The 20,564-nt window shown below is 42.3% G+C and overlaps 1 protein-coding gene across 1 annotated transcript in view; it reads right to left on the bottom strand.

Moving 5' to 3' along the window:
* Positions 1-20,564, bottom strand: part of LOC137875423 (collagen alpha-1(XXIII) chain) — a 117,410-nt gene that overhangs the window by 3,280 nt on the left and 93,566 nt on the right. Inside the window, 24 exon segments of the mRNA XM_068714630.1 lie at positions 123-161; positions 580-678; positions 902-988; positions 2,057-2,110; positions 2,227-2,253; positions 2,346-2,417; positions 2,499-2,558; positions 2,637-2,663; positions 2,766-2,831; positions 2,992-3,045; positions 3,131-3,211; positions 3,304-3,348; positions 3,874-3,918; positions 6,643-6,666; positions 6,854-6,931; positions 7,019-7,063; positions 7,193-7,252; positions 7,339-7,392; positions 7,550-7,576; positions 7,701-7,727; positions 9,868-9,984; positions 11,894-11,968; positions 17,257-17,283; positions 18,268-18,294. Coding sequence (XP_068570731.1) covers positions 123-161; positions 580-678; positions 902-988; positions 2,057-2,110; positions 2,227-2,253; positions 2,346-2,417; positions 2,499-2,558; positions 2,637-2,663; positions 2,766-2,831; positions 2,992-3,045; positions 3,131-3,211; positions 3,304-3,348; positions 3,874-3,918; positions 6,643-6,666; positions 6,854-6,931; positions 7,019-7,063; positions 7,193-7,252; positions 7,339-7,392; positions 7,550-7,576; positions 7,701-7,727; positions 9,868-9,984; positions 11,894-11,968; positions 17,257-17,283; positions 18,268-18,294 — 1,317 coding nt within the window.

Genomic DNA, 20,564 nt, shown 5'->3' on the forward strand with positions numbered 1-20,564 from the left:
TTGGTTGCACATCGTGTTAGCTTTTTACTATTCCCCGACTATGCCATCTGCTGTCTCATAATGTAATGCTACTCCTTTAATTAGTTAACAACACGTTCTAAAAATAACCTCTTAACACTCACCTTGTGCCAGCAGCCTGGTATGGGCAGCCCATCCTGTCCCTGCAGAGGAAGAACAGCAGTGGAATGTTTACAAGCCAGAAAATGTCATGTGCTGTGTGCTTAAACACACCTTACAGTCATGCAACAACTGTGATAATGTCCAAGGTGTGCACTCTCTATCAGCAAACTGATGTTGTAAAATAAAGCAAAGGTGGAGGCTGAGCTCTAAAAAATGCAAATTCAGCCAAATGAGAATAATAAAAAAGGAAGACTTAATTAAGTTAATTCCCAGCTGAATACCTCTTCTTTATTATCTGTGAATGTCTCTTCACAGTGAATACTGAACTAGACATAATGAAGTATGAGTTGGTGACTAACAGAACATGCATAACAGAGTTTGAGCGATTGAATAGAAAATAGCAAGATGCAAAAATAGTTATGCAAGAGGAGGAAGAGGAAGGAGACAGAGATACTGTACCACAGGACAGGGGGCCTCAGGGCCGGAAGGAGGAAGAGGAGGAGATGGAGGAGAAGAAAGCCCTGCCTCCTTAGACACATCTTTACTCTCATCGCAACCCTGTCAGCAAGAGCCAGTTACACATTCACAGCATTGAGGAGGAAACTCAGAGAAACACAGAGGAAATGACAGAAACAGTGTTGAGAGAAGAGAGCAGGGAAATACTGTATAAGGTGAGAGGAAAGTTCTAATGTGCTGTGCAGTATTACAGTGTGTGTGTGTGTGTGTGTGTGTGTGTGTGTGTGTGTGTGTGTGTGTGTGTGTGTGTGTGGATGTGACATACCACAGGACAGGGCTGGTCCAGGCCTGGAGGACCCTGCTCTCCCTTCTGGCCCTTTAGACCCCTCTTTCCCACTGATCCTCGGTCACCCTGAACGCGAGGAGGGAGGGGGAAAACATTACATTACATTACATTACAGTCATTTAGCAGACGCTTTTATCCAAAGCGACTTACAATAAGTGCATTCAACATTGGTAATCAAAAGAACTACTAGTCACCAGAAGTCATAAGTACATTTCCTTTTCCAAACAAGCATCTAAGAGCATGAAGCAGAGCATAACTCAGAGCCAAAGTACAGAAACAAGAAAAACAGTTAGTGCTATAAGTAGTACGAATACAATAAGTGTAACAAGCTAGTATGAATACAATAAGTGCTAAGTGGAAGTCTCAGGGTAGCACTTCCTGAAGAGGTGGGTTTTCAGCCTGCGCCGAAAGATGGGCAGCGACTCCGCTGTCCTGACATCAGTGGGAAGTTCATTCCACCACTGTGGGGCCAGGACAGAAAACAGTAAGGCTTGACCATGGCCTGGAGATAGGAAGGAGCTGTTCCTTTCACTGCCCTGTAGGCTAGCACCAGAGTCTTAAACTGGATGCGAGCTCTTACAGGTAGCCAGTATAGAGAACGGAGAAAGGAAGTTGTGTGGGAGAACTTGGGGCGATTGAACACCAGGCGAGCTGCGGCTTTCTGGACAAGCTCCAGAGGTCTGATGGCCGACGCCGGGGCTCCGGCGAGTAGAGAGTTGCAGTAGTCCAGGCGGGAGATGACAAGAGACTGGATGAGAACCTGCGCCGTCTCGTCAGTCAGGAAGGGACGAATCCTCCTGATGTTGTAGAGCAGGAATCTGCAGGAGCGTGTAACGGATGAAATGTTTGCCGAGAATGACAGTTGGTCATCCAGGGTCACACCCAGATTCCTCGCAGTCCGAGTTGGCGTCACCACGGTATCATCAATGGTGATGGACAGGTCCCGGTGCGGGCAACCCTTCCCCGGGAGGAACAGTAGCTCAGTTTTGTCTAGGTTGAGCTTGAGGTGGTGTGTCGTCATCCACGTCAAGATGTCAGCCAAACACGCAGCGATGCGTTTTTTAGGATAAAATATTGAATTGGTAGTATTTTAATAAAAATAACGAAATATATCTTTTTGCGTTCTGAACTAACCTTGTCTCCTCTTTCCCCTCGTTCACCTTTCCCTCCCATCAGACCCGGGAAACCCTGGAAATAGAAGCACATACGGGTCAGACGGCAAGTTATCACACAGATTCAAGTTGAATTCAATTGAAAATGATCAAATTGAAAATATCAAAATTGATTCCTAGCGAGACACTCACGTCTAGTCCAGGCTCCCCTGGTCTGCCCTGCAAACACACATTCACAGATATAAATCATAATGAATGTTTTATTGAAGACAATTTAGTTTAGACATTAAGGGAGGTGATCAGGTGCTTACCTTTTCTCCCTTCGCACCTGGAAGACCCACTAACCCTGCAGACCCAGTTGTGCCCTGGGGACCGTCTAATCCCTGCAGTTAAAAAGTACATTATCATCACTGTGTCATGTCTAGGTTTAGCATGTTTTGTTATGATAAAATTGGGTTGCTTACTCTGAGTCCAGGAGCACCATATTCCCCTTTCTCTCCCTTTATCCCAAATCCAGGCTCACCCTGCATTAGAAGGACAGGAACACTGAGTACCAAACTACATGTCAAAGCCTTTACCACATACTGATCTTGCAGTCTTACCTTAGGACCAGGCATACCATGCAGCCCCTGAAAAACACGTGTGAGTGAGTGTGACAGCTCCAGATTCAAACAACAAACTTGACATGAATAGTTTCTACCTGGATTTGGATAGAGATTATAAGTACTCACCATAGATCCAGGGGACCCGGGAACCCCTGGTGGGCCAGGTGGGCCTGGCTGCGAGATCATCTGAACCTGAGGAAACCATCACAATTAGAAAAGTCAGAGATTTACAAAATGGTAACAAATGGGCTAAAACACACCCAATTACTATTAAAGTCCTTTAAGCCGTTGTCTGCACTGATCTGATACACATACATGAGGGAATGTTGTATTGCATGTGTGTTTCACTAACCAGGTTGTCTTCCATTCTGCAGTCGCCTTTCTCTCCTTTGTGTCCGTCCATACCCTGACCCACAAAAAGCAAGATGAACTCCCAGCTGTTTATGTACTTTCCACTGTTTGTGTGTCAGAGAAACTTGTTTACTACTTACAGTGGGCCCAGAGAGTCCCATCTCTCCCTTCTCTCCTCTCTCGCCAGCTGGTCCTGTCTCACCTATGTCACCTTTAGGTCCCTGGAGACAAAGAATCGTGAGTCAGTTCAATAATAAACATAAACAATGGTAGAAGACATTCAGCCCGCCAGTGTGCAATTTTGCAACCGTACCTGCTCCCCATCGACTCCCTCTGGCCCAGGTAAACCAAGCTCACCCTGGAAGATGACAAACAGAGAAAAGATTAATTTAATGAATATGACATTAACACAAACTCAGGTTTAACACACAATCTAATTAGATTTATCATATAGCCCCATTTTTAGCTGGTGGGAGTGCACTGGTAGGATTACAGAGATCCTAAGGCTTGGGCGGTATCTATTATTCTCACCAGGGTATACTGTATTAAAAAAAAGTAAAACCTGAGCTGTTGGTGATATAAGTTATAGGTGCATATTTGCCAATGTCTAGCCTACAACACTGTGTATCTAATATGTTAAATTATGAGTCTATATATCTGTTTAAATACATATGGCCTATAGAATAATGAATATAGGAAACAAGCGCCTGTCTCCCATAGGTTCTTGCTGGAGGACCTGATGACACAGCAGTGGACACCTATGCATCAGTGTGCTGAACGCAGTAAAATTAAATCATGTGGGTAATAAACTGCTTTTGTTGTTGGCAGAAGTCATCTTAACATTTAGTTATATGTGGCCATAATTTCATGATTAAGTCCTTACCTTTTCCCCTGAAGGGCCTGGGGGTCCAGGTGGTCCAGGTGGACCCTGCAGAAAGAAAGAAATTGAGCAAAAGATATATATATATATATATATATGCCCAGATAATCTTTACAACGTGTCTAATCTTAGAACAAATTCAAGTTTATCTATTCTGCGCCAGCAATAATGTTTTGACCACCTGGAGGCAGTGGAAACAAGCTGTAAACACAACATCGCCACCTTTTAAATTGATATAGTGAACTTGTTAGCAAGCAGTTGCTTATTTGCACATCCAGCAGATATGGAGCAACATTAGCATTCCTTTGGAGTCATGTTTGAGTCCACCTGATGAATTTATGCTCAATAAGTTTCTTGTTAATCAATGTGCCATATCAACATTGAGGTTAACATAAACTTTTATTATGACACTACATCAAAATTTGAGTCTCTAATGCATCTGTAATTTTATTCCATCCATATAGGAAAGGTGCATAGCATCATTCCAAAAATTATTATATTGCCCTATACAAGACTGCCATCACTATGAAAACATCCACATCTGAGTTGAAATGGATCAACTCCACCAACCTTCTACCAATCTTGTTCGTCAGCAATAAACATATCGAATTCTGAACGGAAGGCATCAAGTCTTAGCCAAACAGAGGCGGAATCTTTGGGGAATGTGGGTGAGGAAATACTCAGTCAAACTATAACAGACCATTTCCAAAAAACTCTTTTGCTAGTGTGCCGTTGGAGCAGCTGCGTACCAATGGTGGCACATGTACCAAGGTTGCCTTGCCTTGCTCCATAATGTCCATCAGCTAGTCACTAACTTTGTCTGTCTGCAGATTGGTGCTGGGCAGGTTGCGTACAGTGTTTTTTTCAGAGCTTTTTTAGATGAAAGTGACTTGCTGTTGTGGCCAGAAACATTGCTGATGAGAGCTGGGAGAGTTGCGGGTTGGAGAGAGCAAACAAAGACCTGAAACTTAAGCTCAGATAGCTCAGATGATTCTCTGTGGTTTTGTCACCATTGATGAACCGCTTCACATACAAGTAGTCATGTGATCAGTCGTCAGTATAAAGATACTGATTATAGCTGCTTTCATTACATCTGTCATTTTTTCCAGACATGGGGGATACGCATGTCTGTTTACGCTGTTTATCACAATGGTGGAAAAACTCCCCCATAAGGCTTGAACATGAACAAAACAACAAGGTTGATTGATTACTCAACGCAAGCCTGACAGTAAACAAATCTTTTAGTCTGTTCGCTGATCACAACCACCTTGAAGCAATTCCATTTTACAAAGATTGTGCTGAATGGGGTTTGTGGTACCCAACTATAGCCTGGCATCATGTTCCATTCTGTTGATTGTTTTGATGTGGGATGAGACCGTTGCACAAAAGGAGGAGAATCAAAACAGTCCCTTGACTTTATGTAACACTATGGATGAAGAATAGCATATTATATCCATCCCATGTTTTCTTCTATGCTGGTAAATAAGTGACAGCCCCTTAAATCACGCTCCTTAATCTCTACATGCTCAATATTACACTTATTACTTCTCCCTCTGAAGTCCTCCGACATCTTGAAGTCATAAAAAAGGAACCCATGTTGCCTCCCGGATGTGCAGATGCGGACTCTCTTCCTTTTTCCAATTTCAAAATTTCTGTTTATCATCTATTTCACCATGGAAACCAATAAATGTTTACAAACAACTATTTGATCTGAGATATTCCATCAATTGAAAGTGAAGGCTTTTCATGCAAATAATTACACAAAAAGCTGTAAAGTGAATGACAGTAACCGGCAGCCAATTTCAGCATGGTTTTTCACCAAATCCATCATCACATAAAATTTCACCACGGGATGAAACCAATACAGCTTTTCACACAAAGCTGGGTGGCCAATGAGCACTCCCCGCTTGATGGATATAACTCTAGCTGAGACCTTGCGTGTGATTTGGTGCCAACTGACCCGTGTTGGCAAAAGGCTTCTGATAAGATCTCAGGTTCGTGTTTGCACAGACCCCTTTGTAACTGTCTCACGCTGCTGTCTACAGCTTTGCATGCAGAAGCCCATTTCAGAGCAGGTCCGAGGGGGCCCGGCGCAGAGTGGTTTTTAATCAAATACACATTCCACTGCAGAGATAGCCATCTGTTATTAGCATGTAGCACGGTACATGGAATCAAAGGGTGGCGTGTAGGGGACTGATATGAAACTGAGACTGTGGCTACGATGAGGGGTTCCCCTACTTTCCTTTCTAATGCATTCCCCTTATGCACTCGGTTATGTGGAACACAAATGCATTTTAAAAAAAACACCATGCTGCCCTATAGCGAGTTACAGCCACATATCTTGTGAAGCACGTTGGAAACATGAAAACACACTCAGAACAGTATAACAAAAGGCTGGTGATTTTTCTGCATGATTAAGCATGCTTCTTAGGGCTGCATGTTATCTGATAGAAGAACACAGCTGTACTATATTTGCTGGGGCTGTGTGTTTTATCCCAAATGAATACACAAGAGAGCCTGGTAGACAAGTAGTCCAGGGACATTCAGTAATGCTCTTTAGATGTATAGCCTCCAGAGTGAGATCCAATACATCTGAAGTATGTAGTTCTGGGTGGCGGGCATCTACAAAAAACATACCGATCCACTGGCTGAAGCAGGTGTGATAAGATGCGAATACACACAGGTTGTGTGCTTATGCAAGTGTGTGTGATCATTATAGGTGTTAGTTACTGATCACTCCACCAAAACCATGCAGAAATAACAACAGATTACCGAAACACTGATGGTGTCGATGGCCTGTCAAGAAGAAAAGGGCGATGTGTTCAGTTTTGCGGTTTTGAAAAGAAAATAGTGTTTCTTACCACACTACCATTTCTGGGCTTGTTGAAGTTTTTCCCTGACGCCTAACTTGAGAGTGATAAATGTCTGATGAAATATATATGCACCATCTATCTGGTCTCATTGACACTTTGATAGCACTCACCTGGAAAGCATCTAGAAGCTTCCCATTGAAGTCGATGATGTCTGAGGAGCCTGTTGTGCCTTTTTCACCGGGATAACCCTGAGGCAGAGACAAGTAAACATGAATGAGAGATACACAAACAACTGAAGATAATCACAATACAAGTGTTTCTGTTCATACACATACCATGGGTCCCTGTTGTCCTTGCTCTCCTATTTCCCCTTTGTCTCCCTGTTTGATCACACATATGGCATATTATGGTGGAACTCTCTCAGACAATAGATATTTTAAATGTTCTAAATAGTGTAGTGTTTAGTATTTATGTGTGTATTGTTTAAATGCAATTTAACGGTTTTCTACCTTCAATCCCGGGAGTCCATCCATGCCTCTCTCTCCTTTTCCTGCCATACCGGACTCGCCCTGTTTTCACACACAGTAAACCTTCAGCACAATGCATGAAAAGACAGACACATTAAAATACTTTAATGAGTGACGCTTATCTGTACCTTCGCTCCTGGAGGACCCTGTGGTCCCGGATAGCCGGACTCACCATCTTCTCCCTGTCAATTCATAAAAGTCCATAAATGTCAAAAGTACAAACCTTTGGTCACGTGATGCTTCTGTAGCAAAACAGCAGAATGTTACAAGACACTTGAGGAAAACAAGAAGTAATGAAATTGAGTTGACTCAAGGTGAGATATCTAGTAATGATCGTACCGGCTTCCCAGGTAATCCTTGTGACCCCTGAAGCAGAAATATAATTGTTTACCATATTTATCCAGAGACAGACAAATGATCATCACAGACTTATAATAGTTATTCATGAACAACAATCAGATAGCTCGAACTGGATTTGAACTGAACTCACCTCAATGCCATCACGACCTGGAAAACCCTGAGGAGGACAGAGGAGAAACTTAGTTACTAGACCTCAGGTAAATATACATTAAAGAGTCAAACCACTTTAGCCACTAGATGTCAGTGTTTAACAAGGCATGAGCTTTTCCTCTGATGTGTCACCAATCTGTATTTAAAATGCCTTTTTTTCAATTTGCAAGTGATGACTATGGAGCCCTGGCCAGAACTCGGTGTGTGATGATGAGCGATAACCCAACACAAACATTGGATGGAGTATTCCATGTCCACTTTATGGCATCCGTCTTTTGGTGGTTTGGTGGCTTATTTAGGTCAACAGACCTATCGTGGCAGTTTGTGAGGGCCAGGTGGACGTGTGCTTGGAGCAGCTAAACATCTGTTATGAACTCATCCATGGTAGAGACCACTTACTGGGATCTTGTGCAAGAGCCCTCCATCTCTCTCTCTCTCTCTCTCTCTCTCTCTCTCTCTCTCTCTCTCTCTCTCTCTCTCTCTCTCTCTCTCTCTCTCTCTCTCTCTCTCACATACCCTGCTATCAAGTTGATGTGTTTACTTGATCACTCACTGCACTGCTATAAATGCATGCTATAAATTGGAGGTTATTAGCCCTCCACTCTGTCCTCATATTTTAAAATAATGTGCAGAAGCTACTCAGATGTGCCCCAGCTGGTTTTCTTCCTCCTGCTCTCTGCCAGCACATACAAACTGTCATCCTGATCCTCTCTACTGCTATGTGGTCCTCTTTTATTTCCATCCTCAGTTGCTCCAGCAGCTTTTTAACCTCTTTTCTCACCCCTCTTACACCCTACTTGTCTTTTGATCTTTCCTACACAGCAGCGGGAAACAAATTACCGTTGCAAATCATTTTTTTATCCTGAGCGCAGAAAAGGATGGATGAAGACCAGTTCAGATGTCAGATGCGTTTCCACAAATGAACTATCCTAAATTTGCTTTAAATTATTTCCTGAAGTTAGATATGTTATTCACGGACACATCCGCCACAGCAGTTTCAGGTAGCCACACATCAGACAGAAACTACCTGCAAACGGGTTTGAGTTGTCCTTCCTTTACTTTCCACTTTAATGAAACAAACGGCGATGGTTCAAGGACGCCCACACTGGCAGGCTCGCTCACTTTCTCCTGCTCAGCACACTCAGACATCTGCCCACAACATGGAGCGGCTCTTTCGCCACTCTGCTTTGTTTTTGCTGTTTTAGTTTTGCAATGCCTTTAATCAACTTGAAGAATATATCAGAAATCGACTAGGTTACAGGACGGCCCCCTCTCTTCGACCCGTCTGCTTTTAGTCATTTTCTGAGCGGTGCTGGCTCTCTCTTTTGTCGGTTCTGCGCAATCTCTCAACTCACCCACAGTGACACCGACAGGTATTACTTCAGTCCTTTTGCTGCCCTGTGCCAGTTGAGGGTAACACAAAATTCAGTCCTTCGCTTGGTTAAACAACAATTATCTTCATGGCCTCTTTCTCTCTCTTCCATCCTACAACCACAGCTTTAAGCTGCCGCTGCATATGAACTAAACTCTGGGAAGCAGAAAGGTAATTTTGAGAAACATAAACTGCCTTAGGCGAGGAGCACAACTATTGTTTGGCAAGGCCGGCAAACTGCCCATGAACTCGCCGCAGTGCCATATCGGTTTCTGGGGTGCACAGCAACACAGTCGTGGTATAGGAGGGTGGGAGAATGGGGGGCGTGTTGGGGAACTTTGTGGCCACTGTCTTACACAAAACAGATGAGGCCAGGAGTAGAGTTGCTATTCTGGAAGCTTTTAGGTAAGCCACAGCTCACTGGCAAGAGAATTTGGGTTCATTGCAATTCACTGCAGAGACCCTTACCCCTTCAATACATGTGTATAAATGCACATTCACTCACAGCATACACACACATATTTGCAAGCTGTCTCAACCTGGGGCTGAACCCTACCAGGTCAACACAATTGGGGTAACGGCAGTCCCTGATGACTGAGGTGTTTTACATCACTGCATTCTTTGTGGTGGGACCTTAGTTAGAGGGTGAGCAAAAGGGGGAGAATGATGAAGGAGGACGAGAATAACAGCAAGAAAGTGTGGGTGTGTATGGGTGCATTGTTTAATGTAGTGGGTATACATTTCTCTCTTGTGATGCATGAGGAGAAGCTCTCACCGGCTCGCCAGCAGGGCCACGTGGCCCGTCCTTGCCTGTGTTCCCAGGGGGGCCCCGGGGACCTGGGGGACCTGGAGGACCAGGAGGACCAGCGGGTCCAGCCTGTCCTTGGTCACCCTGATGAAAAAAACCCAACAAAAACACAGAAGAATTAGGGAAAGAAATACAAGAAAAAAAAAGCAAAGCATTATTTCTTAATAGTTATTTGTCTTGAATTATCTATAGACTACGTTTGTTGGTATCTGCACAGGTTTAAACCCATTACCAAATTTCTTGAACCAATCACAATTGCCTAAGCCTCTTTGGTCAACAACAGATACCAAACAGTTGCCTATTTACACATTCAGCTGATAGGGAGCAACATTCATTTGGATAGGGTGGCCGTGGCTAAGTGGAGAGCAGGGTCGCCTTTCAATCAGAGGGTCAGTGGTTTGATCCCCGGCTCCTGCTCTGCTAGTCTCATGTCAATGTGTCCTTGAGCAAGACACTTAACCCCAGAATTGCTCCCGTAGCTGCGTCTACGGTGTGTAGATAGATACTGAATTGTAAGTCGCTTTGGATAAAAGCGTCTGCTAAATGACTGTAATGTAATGTAATGTAATGGAGCCATGGTCGTGTCCATCTTAAGTCAAATATTCACCCTTCTTTTAGCTCTTTTTAGTTTCCACCAACTCCTGGGGAAACCTGCTGTTTAGCTGCTCAATACTTCAGCAGATAGTTGCTGACTTTGTTTATCTCTGGTTTTGTGCTGCTTATACGGTGGGTTTAAAGGGTTTTTCATGAAAACAGCTGAAACAGGCGAAAACAAAGCTAGAATGGTGCAAGTGAATCAAAACAGTAAGCTTGTAGATTGGAAAATAACAAAACAATGAGCTAAAAGATGAGCTGAGGAGAATTGAGGTTAATGGACCTCCGTGGGTTTATTACCATAAGTGATTTACAAAAAGACATCTGATTCATTGTCAATATAAAAATGTAGATTATAGCCTTTAAATGTCTTTAATACAATCAGCATAATGAATCATTTAGGCCTTTCTACATAGTTCAAAATCCTAATTTTTTTCTACTTTTTTCAGCACTAGCATGTAGCTTATTAGCTTAATTTGCTAGTCATACCATATCATATCATAGATAAAGACTTAAAAAGTGACACTAGGAGTTGGCCAATAGCAGCAGGCCTCATCTGGTGAGTCAGACTGATATTCAGTCACAAAGTGAAACACACCCATGCTGACAAATGCACTCTCACACAGGAAATTGTTAATTAAGGACAATGCCATCTGTTGAATGAGGTGTTTCTTTTTTGTTTATGCTTCAGAAAACAAAAATTCAAGGGTCACCTGACTTCATCACTGGATCTACATCTAACTGGGGGCACGTCTTGTTCTGATGATTTCCACCCTCATGCTTAGGGCAAACAGAACCTATTAACGCCCTATGAAGTCCTGCTCACCACAGAAGGGGATGTACTGTAGGCCCAGTGTTGTCTCAATAGTCACATGGTGACACATTTCCTCTGCACCCTCTCATCCCTACGAACATGTGGTGCATTAGCATTTGCTTTGTTGCGGCAAGCAACATGGTACAGCAAGCCCTTTCAAGAAAATTATATTACCAAGACCTTCAAATAGAAGACCAAATCCTTATTTTCTTGTACTGATAATTATCATGTCTCTATTAAGCTAAGGCTTGAACATAACTGTCACCAACAAAGCTTTTCTATTCTTCTTGTAATGAGAAGCACACATTTCTGGAGGCTCTCTGAAATGTGCGTGGCTCATCTTCCAAAATGTTTTGCTACATTTCTGGATGCTTTAGAACTTTTATAATCGATGAAACATAATAAGTTAAATTAATACAACTAAACAAGCCAGCACACTGAGGAAAACTATGAAAAAAAACACAAAATCAATGAAATGCAACATGACTGAGAAAGTACGAAAGAAGGGCGATGCATTGCGAATCAGGACATAAAAAAGGTTAGTTAAAGTGTTAAAAGTGCACACATGCACTAGCTGTGGTGTACCTTCAGAAAACGTCTCTGAAAACTATTGGACTGGTCTCCAGAGAGAAAGCCATGATCATATCTGGGGAAGACCATCTGAGATGCATGAGGTGCGGCAGGGACAAGAAGTAGAAATACAGGAGAAAAATGAAAGAGTGGAAAAAGAGAGAGAGAGGGGGGGGGGACATGGAGCATGTTGAAGGACAAAAGAGAGGGAGAAAAGAAAGGGAGAAATGAGTAAAGAAACCAGAAACCAATAATTAATTAAGAGACTGCAGAGGAGAGTCCAACCAAGAGGGAAATAACTGCTGGGGGGTAAAACAGATGAGAGTTCAGCAGCCTCTGAAGCTGTAAGCCAAAAGAGAAAGCTCAAGGAGGGTGTTTTGCTCATTTGTCTGCAGCGATAGTGACAGATGAGCAGCCTGACAGAGGGCAGAGACGACCGGGAGGACTACGGGACAGTTTGCTTGGAGGAACAAACCTTGACGGTGAGAATCTGATTACTGTGCAGACCTGCATATGTGCCGTAGTTAGGAGGACCCTGAAGAGAGGAAGTGACAAGGGGAACGGTGAATAACTTCCTGTGGCATACCAATGGGGTTGAAAAGAGCATAACAAGATATACATTTGAGAATGAACAAAAATACATCATCTGCAAATAGTGAGACATACGTTCCATTAAAACTGAGAAATACTGCTAAATCAAAACTAAGACCCAGTAACTGTCCCCTTTGTCCTTTCAGAAACTGTATCCTGGGTTTCTTGTTCAAACATGTATTTAATTTTGTGTGTGCGTTTCATTTAATGTCTCCCCTCCGTCGCTTTGCGACCAAACCAAACAGAGGTGGCTTGGCTCTTTCCAGCCGACAGACAGTAACTGTGATGATTGTCTGTCAAGCTGAAAGGAGCAGAGTTTGTCTGCCGCCACAAAGCTCGGAGCACTGTGTTGCTTCTCTGGTTGAGTTCCCTCCAAAAACACATTGAATGAAGGATGGAGAGAATATCTAAGAACAGCAGTTGGACAGCAGGGAGAGAAAGAGTGGAGATGCTAGTCCACTCATGAGGTTCCCGTTAACAGGCTGCGGTGAGCGCTGGATAGCTGAGGTTTTTCTGACACCGCAGACCCCTCCTCTTCCTCTCTTTGCCTACACACTCCTCTCTTCCCAATGTCACATTCACTCATTCCCACCGTTCCCACCATGGAGACCACATACTGCACACATACTGTATGCTCCTTAAAACTCTCATAAGAGAATAGGCTGTTTCACAGTGGGTTTATCCTTTACCTTGTTCTCATCAGACCGTAGGCTGATACTAAGACAAACAGCCGTTCAACCTCGGAGCCCCGTCTAACTATGGTCTTTTTGTAGCTGCTCCGAGGGAGGCAAGAGGAGGCTTTGGCTGTGGATGAAACTCCCATCGTGGCTCGTCTTTCAACCAAGCCGCCAGACAAACTTAAACATGCATTCACAACATCCTACGTATGTTTATGACAGTATGGAGTCTGGGAAAAATGGCTACCATCTTTTTGCCTTTCAATTACAGTTGCTTTTGAGATGCGACACCACACATGACCTTTTTTGACATGTTTTGGTGGTTCTATGACAGGGGTATTCAATTAAAGTTCAGCGAGGTCCAGTTGGAGAGAATTTCCTCATCCAAAGGTCCGGAACACCAAATAATGTCTTAACTTGCGCTATGATTTAGTCCTATATTGAAGCAGCCAACAGTTGTATTAACGTCTGTATGTAGTCAACATCTGACTGTCAAATCAAATCAAGAAAATTTAATTGAATAATATCTAAACAATATTTATTGTCAGATTTCAAATTGAACTGGATTCATTCTAAATAATATATACTCTAATAATAAATAAATGTTCTCTTATTTTAAGTAAAATGTAGGCTGAATTAAAAAATTAAATACATATCAGTAAGCTTTTGAAAAATGTGACTCTTAAAATAAAGTACTTAATTTTAGAAAAATTAATTTAACTGAATTGTCTTTTCCCTGCAGCTTTAAATCGTGAGGTGTGAAGTTGTCAATCATAAAAGCCACGATATCCATATTATTTTAATTTTGTAAAAAGAGAAATTTGTGTGCAGGGACTTCATCTGTGGTTATTAAACCACTTGTTTCAGCTCTATTCCTCTCTGTTAACATCATTGTTGGACAGTGAATTCATGTGTTAGGATTCTGATCATTTTGGGTTGTTAGATCGTTTATTTTTTGTACCTTCATTTCAGATTTGAGTGGGTACATTTGCTCAAAAGATGTGTTCTTTGTCTCGTAGTGGCGCTTCACATTACCGCTTCTAAACTCACTCCATGGTCTCTGAACATATGAGACATACTGGTTTTGATCTGCCTGTAGGAAGAATGAAGATATAAGAGTCTGTCCATTCGTGGTTAAAGACTGGTCTCTCTGGTCTCACTATCCACATTTCTCTTCTTAGAGAAAACCATGTGAAATAACTTCTCTAACTCACGGACTTCTCCGACTGGAGTTGCGACGCTTATAGGAATACACATACAGTATATGATTTACAACGCATATAATTGGTCTGTATGTTTCCTGGACCGCTGAACGAGTGCCGTAAAGGCTGAAAAAGCTGTGCCGGTAAAAATAAAAGTACTCTGTTAGAATTTATTAATTATCAATTATCGGTTTTAGGTACGGGTCCGCATACAACGGCGTTTGGGTCCGGAACTGGACCGCGGTCCGCCTATTAGTGACCCCTGTTCTATGACATCTGATTGTGTTTTAACAGCCCTGTGGTCCCGTGTTGTTATCTGTTCTGGGACCAGATTCGGCCTGAGTGCACTGAACATGATGGATTGACAGGAAGTCACAGGTTGACATAGATTCATGGCCACTTCCTGTTTTCACATGTTTTCTCTCACCCTCTCGTAGAGTTCAGAGGTGAATCAGCGTACAATGTTGAGATCAGGGCAAAGTGATGACTGAGCTTATGTACTGATGATGAGGGTACACCCACTGCGCCACCTTTGATCTGCAGTGATTCTTAGCTGGTAAGAAAATCATGTTTTAAACATTCAGAGACCAAAAGCCTTTCATTTGCTAACCTATCTAGTCATATCTATAAAAATGGACCCCGATGCCAAACCTCATTCACAAATACAGTAGTTTTAGGAACTGCAGGGTTTGTTTTGAACCAAGCCTGTGTCTCTAAGCGATACTCTGAGGTTTTTCGGCTGCAGACTTATCCAACGACATCCAAGCTCCAGAAACCTTGTCCAAACTCAATATTTACTATTTGGAAGAACTATGTAATGCTGAATGCCAAAAAGATTTAATTCTTGCACAAACTATCATCAACAAAATCTGAAGGGATAAGCTGGGAAACCAAATGGCGTATGCCTCGATAGGAATCAAGAATGCCTGTTATGTTTCTGAGCCGCATCATAAATACTGTTCCGCTGGGCAGCCCTGTCAAATTTACACTCGAATTGTGCTCTGCTAAAAAAATAATAGTCATTCAGTCTCATTCCAATACTCGTAACACACACTGCTATGCCAATATTGCCAGGCTCCAACTCTTCAAAGATTTATGAGTATACATCTATTTCTTATTATTATTCTGAAACTCATTTAATGGATATTTTCTAATGAAAGTTAGCAATAATAAAGGCACGCAGCAAGTGTCTACAGAAGCCTTTTAAAGAGTTATTTTAATAAACATTTTATAATGGCTCATAGTCAGTCATGGTTCTCATAATACAGGCCACTGCCAATATGGAAATTACTGGCTAATTTGCAGTTTTTGTCCAGAATAGATGAATTGTATATTAGTTTTCAGTTTTTTTAAAATTAAAATATTAATATATTACATATTTATATATTAGCTTCTGCTAGCCATTTGACTTGTTTGAATTTAAGTGTATAAATATATATATTCTTTTCTTTTTCCCGACTCAGAAACTGCAACCATGGTTATTTTTGTCAGTTGTCAATCATTTATATTAATTATCCAAATTGTTGCATTAAATTATTGATCAAGCGACTAATCATTACTGTTCTACGTTACGTTTCTACAATTTATCATCCAAGGGAAAATGGATAAATGATCTCAGTAGCTATTTTTTTTTTTTTGCACGTGAGGAAATGTGACCTTGACCTGATATTATATTCTAAAAATAATCAAACTCCAAAAACATCATTCAGGATACTTGACCTCTTCAAAGAGTCAAATGAAATTACCATGTAAAGCACAGGGGGCTTATTTTCAAACCACAGTGAATCAAACGGGAGATAATTACATAGATCTCATAGTGGGTGGAATGATATCACATGAAAAGACAACACTGACAACATGGACCAGATGCAGAGCTAGGTTACTCCGTAATATAAAGAAAACATAGTTTGGGTGAGACTAGATGGCAGCTTTGGCGCACCACCCCAACCATTGGGTTTTGATGGTGACGTTTAAGTATTTCCATCGTTCTTTAATATCATAATTTCTCATCTCTGGCTTTGGAAATGTGGGCAACTCAAACCTCATCACAGGAGCCGAACTGCATTGTGGGTGCAGTTGCTGGGGAAGTAGCCCAGAGTAAAAATACTTTCTTTTGAGTTATTAAAAGTCCAAGTGGTGAATGCTATGTAGAACACAATGTGACAAAACTTGTCATCAGATGTGTTTTCACGTTTATCACGTGAAAACATTTCACGTTTGCACATGCACAATATCCCTCCAGCGTGACAACAGGGAAATGATGAGTAGTTTTTCAGATGTTGTAAAAACTTTACAATTTCCAATTTGTGATGGTCTGTTACTCTGTCTGGTCTGGGTTTAAATCTCAGATGCATTGGTGTAGGTTTCTCCCTGCAGTCCTAAGACACTGTCAGTTGCACATACACGTGATAGATAGCTGCAGATGTTTCTTCTGGTTACAGCCAAGTAAAGTATCTGCAAGAGTGGTATCAATCTTTTCATTTGAATCAAAGTATATTTCCCAAAATGCCAAACTTTTCCTTATAAGTAGTGGCTTTTTGTCATTCAGACAAAGGTATTTTGTAAATGTTTGTTACAGCTTATTTTAGATATGGACTTCGTGTTAAACTTGTAGTTCTTTAAAAATAAAATGTAAAGGTAAACTGCAAAGATTTGGAAAGTGAAAACCACAGTGTCTCATGACAGGAAGTGCAAAAAAGGAGATTGGCAGAGACAGAGAAAGACAAAAGCTGTAAGGAAAATATAAATGGAAGCTCATTTTCAATTTGCTGAGGAAGAAAAAACAATCAAAGGAAAGGCCTTTTCAGCCAGATCAGCTGTAGAGAAAGAATAGCTTATAAAATGCACATTAAACAGTCATAAACATCTCTTTTCACCTTCTCAGTCAAAGACAGAAAACATGACTTACCCGTGGTCCAATGTCTCCTTGATCCCCCTGGGAGAAAAACAGGAAAATAACAATTGTCAGCAGCTATTAACACTGTAAAAGCACACAAGACGAGGCATATAATACATTACTGCTACTGTAGAGCGGCTGTGACAGACAGGCTTAAAAACTAATACTTAAAAACGGGAAGGAAGGGACTCAAAGGTCATCTGTCCTCAAACCAGCTCAGGAAGTCAACATTTACTGCATAAATCATTTGATAGACCACAATCTGACGGGACGGGATGGAAGTCAAAGAGCACGTGCTGTAGATTGTTGGTTCACTGATGAGGATTTGGAGTTCATGTTCTCATCACAGAGCCACTAGCATGATTACATGAAGGGAGCCAATTTTCCAAACCTCAGCATCATCTGTCATTTGCAATCCCCACTCATCAAACTGAATCCTGCTCTGACAGATGCTGTTTACTGCAGTTGTTCTTGTGGCGGCGTTTATCTGGACAATTTTCGCTTGAGTGTAAAAAACGTACACACACACACACACACACACACACACACACACACACACACACACACACACACACACACACACACACACACACACACACACACACACACACACAAAGTGAGCCATCAGTGCGTATACAAACGACCACATGCACGAGCCTCCTCTGCCAGCTCTTTCAGCTCTTATGGTCACTTACATGATCTCAGGCTGGGCAGAGGTTCACAGAACGGGAAAACATCTGGCTATCATCGAGCCCTGCGGAAGGCCTGTAAACCTGTTTAGTGCCTTGACGTGAGAATGTGCGGAGACATACGAGCTCCTGCACAACTACATGTAATCTATGGCTCGTTTGATGGGCGTGCAGTGAAAGCGTGAACGTGGGAGGGCTGCAGAGAACACCTGTGAGGTTGTGTGTAAGTGTGTGTGCATGCATTTCTGAAGCTGTCCGCCTGTGAGAAATACGTCCATACAGTACAATCATTGACTTGTCTGGCAGGGCAGTTGAAGTCCATATTGAAGCATACCTTTTCTCCCTTGGGTCCGGCTGGTCCCTGTAGGAGGGAGGAGATAATCGGAGACAGTTGGTCAAGATAAATAATAAATCACACGAGCAACATGTACAGTGCAGTACATCTTAAACTGGCCGCTTGCAGGGTGCATTCAATCAAATGGTGAGGCGAGGCAGTAATGCAGCCGTGCCACTGAGATTTCTCAATCACAAGTCACTTCTGTCTGAACACATTTCACAATAAGAGCACCATATGACATGAGCTTGGAGCGAGCATGCTTTGTAGGGCTTCTCTTTGTGAGATAAAAACTGTTTTGCTGAGAGATAAAACTGAAAGGGGCAACATATTCCTTTGTTTGGTCATTCTCTCAGAGGGGAAGATGTTTTGTGGAATGCTGGAAACGCTAACTAAAAACACAGGGTCTAACACAACAGGCCCATGCACTCATGTGTAGGCTAGTATGTGAGACGCTGACACAAAGTGACACTGTGTGTTGGGCCTTTGACTTTGTCTCATGAACACCAGGCCCACAGATGAGCTAAACCCTGTCGGTTGGGCTGTGCTGTGCCCTCGTCTATCTGTCTGTCTGTCTTTCTGTCTGACTCAGTGGCACAAGGAGCCCAAGCCTGGCGGCACCACACACTGGGAGAACGGCTGTCTCTGATCTCAGCCGCCGCCTCTCTAAAAGCGACTACTGTGAGCAGATCTTACAGCCCAGACACTTTTCTCATAACTCTATTCTCTAAACTGTCTATTCTTTCCACTCTTCCTGTATTTCACGCACTCGTTCCCTCATTCTGCTTTTATTCAGTCGCCAAATCTGCCATGTAATCCGGTGTGAAGCCTCCCTCTCTGATTTGTTCCCCCTTTTCTCTCGTCTTCACTGCCTGGCAGACTTTTTTTCTGGACTGGAGCTCTAAATAGTAGAGTACGGAGGTGAGAGAGGTGTCTGGTGCAGAGGATGAGCTGCAGTTTGTTAATGTGACTGGCTACATGATAACAAGCAGCAGCTTATCTCCTTCTCTGTTCAGAGAAAGACGATATGGAGGAGCAGGAAGAAGTGACTTGCAGGTAGTAGTAGGGTGTGTAATTATCATTGGGGGTTTTCAATTTCAGTTCAGCCTCTTTAAACGTCTGGTTCCCCTGGCAAATATACAGTCAGTCAAACATTGTTTGAATCAAATCAAGCTAACTTTATTTTAAATTCTTTAGTTGAGATCCCAAAGTTCCCAAAGAAATCCAAAATGTTGAGCAACTAAATATGGAAGTCGTCCTTTATTACAAATGTTTAGTTTTTGATGTCAGTTTTACCCTGGTTTTGATAACATCTGTAATGCTTTTAGTAGGAATGTGAAATAACTTTGTGTCTATGCTTGCAAAAGGTATTATGTTAAAAATTAGTCTGTGAGTTTTACATTAATAAAAAAGCTATTCTTCTATTATTCATGTCATTTTAGAAGTGGAAAAAATAAAAGGTTTCATTATTGACCTTGTTTTTATCTATATCCATGACTCTGAATGAACTCCATCCACTTTTTTTTTAGTTTATGGTCGTTGAACTCATTCTTCTCTTGTCAGTGTTCCTTTAAACTTGATTTATTCCTGTAGAATAACCCTCTGACTCCCCTGGCCGTCATCCAACAACAAATTAAACTGCTTTTATCCTTTATCCTCTTGTTTTCATCTGGCATCCCCTGTGTACTTAGGCGACTCTGGTCCCGTGGTATTTGTCACACCTGCTGGGGCATGAAATGGGGAGAGTCCTCTTTAAAGGACAGACTCAGCTTGAGGTCTCCTTTTGTAGGAAACAACAGCTTAACGTTGTTTGGAGAGGAGCTTTTCAAACAGCTCTCATTTAGCTGTGAGGGGTTTACATTTCAGCAGATGACTCGTCCTTCTCGTGGGCAAAGGAGGGGGGGGTTAGAGAGGGTAGAATAATTACTTTTTAAAGAGCCTCTGTGAGGTTATAAACTCTTTTCTCTCCCTCACTTGTCTCACTGGTGTGTAACCCATTTGCTCTGCTTCGCCTGTTTCCACGCTACACCTGGGTGTGTCTGGAGGGCGCGGCCGGGATTCAGTAGAAAAGTGATGGATGGGACTCAGAGGTGAAGTGCAAAGGGGATTTCAGCACCGGTTCAGTTGAGCCACGAGTCCCCCGTGGCTGTGAGCCCTGGGATGACTTAAGAGGTGGAACAAGAAACAAGACGGCTACCGTGTTTTTTTCACTCAGTCGCAATGTTCCCTTAGGACCAGTAAAGATGATTGATGAAGTTTAGCAAAACATCACCTGTCTTACAGGCCACATACCCACC

Source organism: Cebidichthys violaceus, unplaced genomic scaffold, assembly GCF_023349555.1.
Source record: "Cebidichthys violaceus isolate CVI_PGR_0920_01 unplaced genomic scaffold, fCebVio1.0.p SCAF_2, whole genome shotgun sequence".
Classification (NCBI taxonomy): Eukaryota; Metazoa; Chordata; class Actinopteri; order Perciformes; family Stichaeidae; genus Cebidichthys; species Cebidichthys violaceus.